At 32.5% G+C, this 9,527-nt stretch overlaps 1 protein-coding gene across 5 annotated transcripts; it reads left to right on the forward strand.

Moving 5' to 3' along the window:
* Nucleotides 1–3,413: 3,413 nt before the first annotated feature.
* On the forward strand, nucleotides 3,414–9,164 carry LOC7484678 (NAC domain-containing protein 75). Of its 5 annotated transcripts, none has more exons than XM_024602642.2 (7): nucleotides 3,415–3,675; nucleotides 4,132–4,392; nucleotides 4,581–4,758; nucleotides 5,054–5,619; nucleotides 6,283–6,585; nucleotides 7,311–7,415; nucleotides 7,825–8,014. In XM_024602642.2, exons 2-7 carry the CDS (start codon nucleotides 4,267–4,269, stop codon nucleotides 7,867–7,869), a joined length of 1,323 nt encoding a protein of 440 aa, XP_024458410.1. In that variant the 5' UTR covers nucleotides 3,415–3,675; nucleotides 4,132–4,266; the 3' UTR covers nucleotides 7,870–8,014. The 5 variants fall into 5 exon arrangements, with proteins under 5 accessions (XP_052310252.1, XP_024458410.1, XP_024458409.1 ...); XM_024602641.2 differs by lacking the exon at nucleotides 7,825–8,014 and adding an exon at nucleotides 8,514–9,164 and having other exon boundaries at nucleotides 3,417–3,577; XM_024602639.2 differs by lacking the exon at nucleotides 7,825–8,014 and adding an exon at nucleotides 8,514–9,164 and having other exon boundaries at nucleotides 3,421–3,826.
* The last annotated feature ends 363 nt before the right edge of the window (nucleotides 9,165–9,527 follow it).

A 9,527-nucleotide genomic window follows, 5' to 3' on the forward strand; every position in this document is an offset into this window, starting at 1 on the left:
TAACCCCTAGACCGAAACTTACTCTTTAAATGGAGGCATGGTTTTCTTTTTATATTTTACAAATTAAAACAATACCCAATCATTTCATGCTTATATAACCACAATTCTACTCAATTTACATAATATTTACTTCAAATAAACCCAATTTTTCTTTCCTACATCTAAGTTGAATTTTCCATTAATGGTGGAGGTGAGTTTCTTTTCAATTTCTTGCAATTAATCCATTACCCAATCACTTTGTATATCCATAAACATCATTCCAACACAACAAATCAATCTAAACAACCCAACATCATAATTCAAATTTACACAACACTAATATATTCATTCTTTCACCCAACAGAAAATCATTTTAAATAATCACTTTAGAGGAGTTTCTTACCTTATAAACACAAGGAATCAAGGAGAAATTGCAAAAGAAACTAGGCTTTCTTCAAGCCTCCTCTTTCTCTATCTTCAATTCTTTCTTTCTTTCTTTGGTTTTCAAAACCCTTGCCTTAACTCCTTTAATCACCATTAAAACATGTTTTTCATGCATAATATCACCTTACCTATCCTTTTAATCTCTCAACCTCACAAATTTTTAAGGTTTTTCTCTTAATTGTTTAACTAGAACACAAACCTTCTCATCCTCTGTTTTTGTTTCTTTTATCCATCTAAAAGAACTTTAAAATAGAGGAGATTTCCTCTTATTTATAGTTTTGCCACTACTTTATTATGTCTTGTATTATTTATGCACTTCACCTGGTTTCATATCTAAACTTTAAGGTCTTCCTGAACTTCGATTGAATTGAAATTTGAAATAAAAGTAGGCAAACATGTTAGAAGACTACACACAAAATTTCAATCTGATCTGACTATTGGATTGAAAGTTATGCGCAATAATATAAAACTAGTCAATTTATAAGTTTTAATAAAAAATCCGAGTTTTTTCATTACATCCTTACATAAGTCATATCAATCATTCATATAGATCTTTGAGATGTTTGAAACAAAAGTAGGCAAACATGTTAGAAGACTACACATAAAATTTCAATCTGATCTGATTGTTGGATTGAAAGTTATGCGCAATAATGTAAAACTAGTCAATTTATAAGTTTTAATAAAAAAATTCGAGTTTCTTCATTACATCCTTACATAAGTCATATCAATCATTCATATAGATCTTTGAGATGATTTTCTTATTCTCAAGATATTTTTATTTGTCTTTTCATCATTTATTTCATTTACAAACTTATTTCATGGTAATATTATTGATTTTCAATCGGTGCTTACACCATCACTCTTTTCTTTTATTGTGTATCATTCTTTCTTATCCTTTATCCCTTACTACCATATTAATTTCTTGAGATTATTTTTTTATTTTTTTTATTCTTTTATCTATCAAAACCGTTATCGGTTTTGTTGTCATTATAAATTTTAAATTAAAATTCATAATTTTTTTAGGAACCTCATCTATACTTTTATATTTAATCATGGAGACAATTCTCTCCATTTCACATCATATTCTCTATTATTTATATCACTTACTATTTTTCTTTTCATCCCGAGTTTTTATTGCTTGTCGGGTTATTTCTACCTTGGTTTGTACATTTACACGATGGTTTACACAATTATCTAGTTAATTATTAGAATTGTGAGATTACTTTAGACATTGGGCTATTGGTCAACCCACAAGATCAACAAAATAATCCTGTTAATCAAAATTATAATGAGATAAATTAATATGAATAAGTATATTGATTATAATATTGTATCATAGGTGTGTTTATAGCCAATCAATAATGAGTTGTAGCTCAATTTTTATTAGTATCCTTCCTCCTTTCAATATCTCAAATTAAAATCTTTTTTATGTAACCAAATAGCAATGGTGGTGGTGGTGGGAGATTATATGGAGAGGAGGAGGGAATGGATTTAAATCCCATAAGCAACATGAGTTATTTTCAAAATTTTCTCCCATATAAAACTGCATATATAATATCCAAGGTTAATGAGACTACTTTAGTTAATAAAAACAAAACAAGGTTCAAATCCTACTCTAAACAATTTCTTTTAAAAAAATAATAAAAAAATCAAGTTAATATTTTTTATTTGACGGTAAAAGTATCAATCAAGATGGAAATCATTTGGATTCTGACTCCAAGATTTGTATAAAAAAAATAAAAATAAAGAAGGGAACAAACTTGTTTAATTATCAATCTAACCTCTTGAGGTTACTAAGTTATTAATGGATTGAAGACTTTAGAAATTACATTTATGATTGTTTTATTATGAGAATTAATAAATTAGTTTTATAAAAGTATTATATATAGGTATTAAGTTATAATTAATTCTTAAAAAATCAAGGAAGAATCAGTACTGGATTAAGTTAAAACTGAACCACATGAGGCTACTGCTGTTATATATACATGCATGTATATATATATATATATATATATATATATATATATATATATATATATATATATATATATGTGTGTGTATATATATATATATGTGTATATATAATGATTTTAAACTATATTAGTAATTATAATAAGGAGGGCTGGTGGTGGTCCATCAAGTACACTGCTTATTTGCCTTGCATATCAAGCAACCTCGCAATTCCTCTCTCTCTCTCTCTCTCTCTCTCTCTCTCCCCCTGTGTGCAGCATTCATGGGAAAGAATCATGATCGTAATAAGCACTCTAGCCCAAAACCCATGTGAGCAGACCTTCCTTTTTCCTTGTATTTCTCTTTCTCCATAATAAGTACTCTCCAGACAAAATTTGCTTTTTTTTTCCCCGTAGAAGAAGAAGAAGAAGAAGAAAAAGTTTAATCCTTTATGCCAAATTTGAACAAAACTTAAGTGTATATGACCATGCAAAAACCTTGTTTATGAGGTAGCTGGCACTTACATATATTCCTCTCTCTGTATCTTCACTCGTGGATAAATATCTGCACTCCCCTTTAGAGCCACAGAGATACAAACTAGTTGAATTAAATAATAGTAGAAAACAATTTTAAGGATTAAGACAAGATATATACTTATATACTAGGTTTTTATTAAATTAATAATATACTATATATATATGATTTATATATATACAATTAATATAGTATATAAACCCAGATGGATATTGGTGTAGGTGTTTTTTTTTACACGCGAAAGATTGAGTTTCCTCTCAAATGATCTTAAAAATACTCCCTTTTCATGAGTCTACAAATTCAGAATAATTTCAGTTTTTTTTATACTTAATTATCTCAAAATCTTGACTCAAAAAATAATAAAAAAATAATACAAATTGCCTTAATTAAGCCCCTGACCTTTCAACTACCTAATTCAATTAATTTCATGATATTAATTATGATTATTGTTTATTATATAGATGTATGTTTTTTTATTGGGTGGCTTAAATAACAGCTATGAAATCCGTTTCTTGCCTTTTGCTTTTGTAGTCAAGCCCTCAAAACAAAAGGTGTATGAGAGAGAAGGTTCTTAAGCTTTAGAAAATCCAACTGTGTGTTTTTTTTTTTTTCTTTTCTATCTCGTATAAACTGCTTACAGCAGGTTACTTAAATTAACAAAGGCTTAAAGGTGAGTACCCTAGCTACTTTTCCTTTATCTCACTGGCTTCAGTTAAAGTAGCGACTAGAGAGAGCGATTTCTGGTGATTTCCATGGTTAAAGCAGCAGGTTTATAGCTAAATCCCACGGCCACAGTTTCCTCTTTTAATTCCCTTCTCTCTTCTATCCTCTCTTACCACAACTGGTTTTCTTTTCCTTTATTTAACGAAGATATTTTATGTTTATAATTCTGTTTTGCGAATATTAATTTCTCATCTGGGTACGAATTCCTTCTTCTTCTTCTTCTTCTTCTTCTTCTTCTTCTTCTTCTTCTCTTTGTGTTGAAAGTATTATAGTTGTTGAGTTAATTTCATTGTTCTTCGTTCAATGAATATCTACTATTACTATAGTTGTCTTCTTAATCTTATCATATTTCATCCATATATTTTGGTTTTCAAGACCATATTAATTATGATCATCTAGCTAGGAGTGTATGTATATATTAATTATGTACTGTTTTTCCTCTTTTCCCTCTTGCTAGTTTACATTTCAACAGATCTCAAACTCATGATTTGTGCTGTATAGATATATAGCTAGCCGCGGGGATATGAGTAGCAAGCTGTTGTTCCGAGCTGATAAATTGAAGAAAGATTTTAAGAGTTATACGTTTGGGAGAAGGAAGATATAATATAGCATCAGCTGTGTGATCGAAAACGAGCCATGACTACTAAGAGTAATATGGCTTCCATCAGCAGCTCTAATCTCATCGATGCAAAGCTTGAAGAGCATCAGTTGTGTGGATCCAAGCAGTGCCCTGGGTGTGGACACAAGCTGGAAGGAAAGCCGGTAATAATATGGATAATCTCCTGATATTCATTCCTTCGAAACAGATTTTTTTTTTTTTTTGTTTTTTGCCCATCTTCCCTTTTCTTTTTGGGCATAAATAAATTAATTTCTTTGGGACAAATTGTTCCTTTTAGATTTTTAAGTTGAGCTTTTGTTTTAACTTTGATTTGAGTGGAGTTAATTTGCAGGATTGGTTAGGTCTACCAGCAGGAGTGAAATTTGATCCAACAGACCAAGAGCTTATAGAACACCTTGAAGCGAAGGTAGAGGCCAAAGACATGAGGTCTCACCCTCTGATAGATGAGTTTATCCCTACAATCGAAGGGGAAGATGGGATTTGTTATACCCATCCTGAGAAACTTCCAGGTCAAGATTTTCAAAACAATTATCACCTATCTCTCTCCAGTGTTTGTTCAAAGTTGTTAGGTTTTGACATTTTATATATTATATTCTTAAATTAAAAATAAAAATAAATTAAAACCTAGTAACATATATATATATATATATATATATATATATATATAGGCAGGCTTTGCTACAAGCGTTAAATATCCTTTCTCTTGTTAATTTGTTAAGACTTTGGAAGAATTGTACTATTGCGTCGCAGTTTGTTGCACCTAAGCGAACCTAACTTTGATTTCCCTGTAATCTTTCCATGCAGGAGTCACAAGAGATGGGCTAAGCAGGCATTTCTTCCACAGACCTTCAAAAGCTTACACAACTGGAACAAGAAAGAGAAGAAAAATTCAAACCGAATGTGACTTGCAAGGTGGAGAAACTAGGTGGCACAAAACAGGCAAGACAAGGCCAGTCATGGTGAATGGGAAACAAAAAGGGTGCAAGAAAATCCTAGTCCTCTACACCAATTTTGGAAAAAATCGAAGACCCGAAAAGACTAATTGGGTCATGCATCAGTACCACCTTGGTCAGCATGAAGAAGAGAAAGAAGGAGAGCTTGTGGTTTCTAAGATATTCTATCAGACACAGCCAAGGCAATGCAATTACACTGATAGAAGTGCAACCCTTGGTGAAGGAAGCGGCGACCCTAGCAGCAGAAGAGACAGTGGTAGTGGGAGTTGTTCTTCTAAAGAAATAATTCCTCAAAGAGACGAAATCTCAGGAACTGGGCCAGTTGCTGCGTCAATATCAAGTTGCACTGCCTTGGATATTCATCAATTGAAATCTGATCATTTTGGCTTTACTCCATTCAGGAAGAGCTTCGATGAGGTATAATATATGTTTTTCATTCACACACGCACACACACACATATATACATCTTCACACATTCTTTCGTATATGTATTCATCAACAAAGCATTTGCAAACAATATTGCATGTATTGCACACACACACACACACATATATATAAAAGACACTGTAATACTTACATTTTGATCAAAAAAAAAAAAAAGGCACTGTATTCTAAATAGCAGAAATTTTATGTACTTCGAAAAATTCAGATGAATGCAACGCCCTTCTTGTTTCTAGCATCTTTCTAATATTCATGTATCACGCAAGATATATAAAAGAAAGTACAGAAAGAGAAATAAACCAAAAAAAATTAAAAAATAAAATAAAACTCTAGCTAGTGTTACTTTTCTCTTTGACCAATATTGCTTGCAAATTCAGCATGAAAATCTCTTTGAACCTCACTTGATTATCTTCGTCAGCTAACTAAACCACCGAAGAGACCGAGTCGTGAGTTACAGCGTACATTAATGAAAACGAAACCGATATTAAAATTAAAACTGATAGAGTGAGCAAAGGCATGTAGAGAAAAAAAAGTAAAGTAGGAACCGAAGGTAAAAAAAAATAAAATAGATCTTCACTAGAAGATGTCTGAAAATGGACTAACTATCAAACTTCTTAATGGGGTTGCGTCCTTTTCAGGTGGGGATAAGAGAGGCTTCAGTAGCAAGGGAAGCCTCGGCGTCAGGCACATGCGATGAGATTCAGGAGCAGCATCAGAGGCCACATCATGTGGCCCATGATCCCCATCAACAACAGCAGCTGCAGCACCACCACCACCACCAGACGGTGCATCACCAGATTGCGACGGCGGCCTTCCACATCAGCAGGCCTTCCCATCCGATCTCCACCATCATCTCTCCATCTCCCCTCCACCACACCTCCATCATTCTTGATGAGGACCCATATCATGTATCCAGACTAATGCTTCAAAACGAAATCCAGGTATTTAAGCTGATCAACCTAATTATTAACTACATGTCCTCAACTTTCTTTCAAATCTAACGACAACTAAAATGAATCACATTCTAATTAATATGACTTCCCAATTTTATTTATTTTTTTCCCAACAGTACCAAACTTCTCCGCACTGGAACATGAAATTTTAATGTACGTCAGTTCACATAAAGATGTCACCACAAGGTTCAGGACACTGTTCGTCAAATTAAAATACCTATCTATCGGGCAAAAGAAAAAAAAAAGAAAAAGAAAAAGAAAAAGAAAAAACCATGCATAGATGGAATTTGACATGGTGCGGGAAGGTCAGGGAAGGAAGTTGATAGCCATGGTGATATATATCGGAGCCAGCTACGGCATCTTGACTCTCCTTCTACCTCCCCCTCCTCTCTCTATCTCTCTCTCTCCGCCCAAGAATTAATGCACTGATAGTTGCAATTTATGTTCTGTGTTTTTCTTTTGTTCCTTTATAATTTTAGGAGGAATTCGGGGATCGAAAGTAAAAGTTCCCTGAATAAATTTTCACCCTCAAATGAAGAAAGGGGTGTTAGTCATTTTGTTGTATATGGAGAAATTACGTAGTAACTTTTTGTGCCTACTCAGTTGGGTGCCATAAACTGTCTTCTTACTTTACAAAACTCTCTGAGGACATGATGGTTAATAATGATTTTTTCTTCTTTTTTTCTTGATATATTGTGGATAAATGAATGCAGCAACAGCAGCACCAACAGCAGCAGCAGCATCATAAACTTGGAGGGAGGTCTGCATCTGGTTTGGAGGAACTCATAATGGGTTGCACTTCAACTGATGTAAAAGAAGTGAGTATGAACTTTTTGACCCTGAAATCCATTTGTCATAAATTCCAGCAAGGAAAAGAATAAAGAAAAGGTGAAAAAGGTTATATATTTAAAATAAAAAAGAAAAGAAATTTGATTTAAAACCATTTTCGTTATTACTGGCTGAGAATCTGAGATTACAGTTATTTTTAAACTAAAGATATGGAATCAGAAACCTTTTCTTTTTCTCTTTTCTTCTTTTTCCTTTCATGTTTCTGAGGTTTTAATATGATGCATACATTAATAGCCTAGGAAGAACCTTTTTGTTAATTACTTCACTGGGAAGGGTTCATTATATTTGTTGAAGATTTCAATATTACAGTGTAAATTGAAATTAAAAACATTAACTTAATCACAAACTTACTAACAGCTGCTTAATTCCTTGCAACAGGCAAGGGCTGCACCTTTCCTTCTCCTCTCAAATGAGGATGAGTGATAAACAATTTTTCCTTCTCCTCTTAATTCGAATCTAAATCCCTCAGACCATTTTAATTTGTCTAAGAACTAAGATTTTAAACGCCTTCTTCTGTCAATTTACAAATTTTTGTAATAGCTACAAATAATATAATTTTGTTTTCAAACCTCATCGTTTATGTTTTGTTTTTGCCTTGAGATAGTTTTTTCATCAAGCTATCATAAATTCAAAATCTATCATCCTTATTTTTCTAATTAAGTTAGAAAAATTAGGTGTGTTAAGAGTACAAAAGGATTCTTGATGTTTAGCCCAGTAACATAAGTTTCTGGGTTAAAATAGATTATTCAACACTATTATATATCTGTCTAATTTGTTTTAATAAAATGAAATATGCCAGATAGAAAAATTAAAAACAAAAATTGAATAACAAGAGGAAAGATTCGATGTTTCCAACAAAATATTTTTATATAAGAAAGGTTGATGATAGCGACATCAAAGCTTTTTATCATGCGTGTCCTCTCGATATAATACAGTATCAGACAATCTTATCGTGGACGAGATTAAAAGGACAAAGGAGGCAGCTTCATTTGTTTTGTTTTTAAGTGAAAATTTTCTGTTCATACCAGAGCCCTAGTTATTTCTCACAAGCTTGCGTTTTATTGCAGGAGTCACCCATTACAAACCCGCAAGAGGCAGAGTGGTTGAAGTACTCTTCCTTCTGGCCAGACCCTGACAACCAGGATCATCATGGGTAGGACCAGAGAATAAACAAAACCCTTACAGACACTATCATTATCGTTGCCATCATCATGATTGCTTGAAGCTACCCTTATGTTCTTTTCTATAAGAGGACCAAGAGATCATCTTATGTGGTCGCTCTTTTACTTTATTATTACATGCCTATAGGTTGGTCTAGTGGCTCTCAACTGAACTAACTGTTCAACAGTCCATGTTGGAAAGAAAGAAAAGAAGAAGAAAACAAAGAAAGAAAGAAAAAGGAAACCAAGAAAGGCTGCTCTCTACTGACAATATAGAAGGACAAACAAAGACCCAAAGCAAAATCTTCGTACATGAAAATCATCACCATCATGATTACGCTATCATCCTTTACGTGCCGGTACTTATTATTTTATTTTTTAACACCTCCTGCATAAGTTCTTTTATTGTTATTAGAACAGAACTATATATATATATATATAGCGAATAGGTTGTGCAAATTGCAGGAAAAACTTCGTTAATTTATTCTGCTTATTTCAACTTAAAGTAAAAGTATAACTCTCTTCTCAGCAATGAAAAATGTGATTATGATTTGTTTATATTCACTATTAAAAAATTAAAAAAGATTGATGGAATATTTTGCCGACATTAAAAAAAACATTTCATTGATGCATAAATTGTCGATGGAATTATTGACCGAAACATTTTATTAGCACGTTTCTAATCGGGGATTTACCTTCTGTTAGCAATTCAAATGCCAACAAAAATGCTGATGAAATATCTGCGTTAAAAAATAAGTTTTTATCGTTCATTTTGTTGTTGGCATCTTAAATGCCAATGGACTATCTGATGCTTATTCCATTAAAAATGCCTAAACCTTTTGTAAATTTCCAACAAAATTTGTGCGAACATCGCCAACGAAATGGCTGACAGAATTCCATGTTCATCGATAATTCCATTAG

The sequence above is a fragment of the Populus trichocarpa genome, chromosome 6 (assembly GCF_000002775.5).
Source record: "Populus trichocarpa isolate Nisqually-1 chromosome 6, P.trichocarpa_v4.1, whole genome shotgun sequence".
Taxonomy (NCBI): Eukaryota; Viridiplantae; Streptophyta; class Magnoliopsida; order Malpighiales; family Salicaceae; genus Populus; species Populus trichocarpa.

Excerpts from the sequence above, each read along its gene's own strand:
- LOC7484678 (XM_024602641.2), top strand. The coding sequence starts at position 4,267 with ATGACTACTAAGAGTAATATGGCTTCCATCAGCAGCTCTAATCTCATC. Across the intron at positions 4,393-4,580 it reads ACAAGCTGGAAGGAAAGCCG|GATTGGTTAGGTCTACCAGC; the intron begins GTAATAATATGG and ends GTTAATTTGCAG. Across the intron at positions 7,416-8,513 it reads CTTCAACTGATGTAAAAGAA|GAGTCACCCATTACAAACCC; the intron begins GTGAGTATGAAC and ends GTTTTATTGCAG.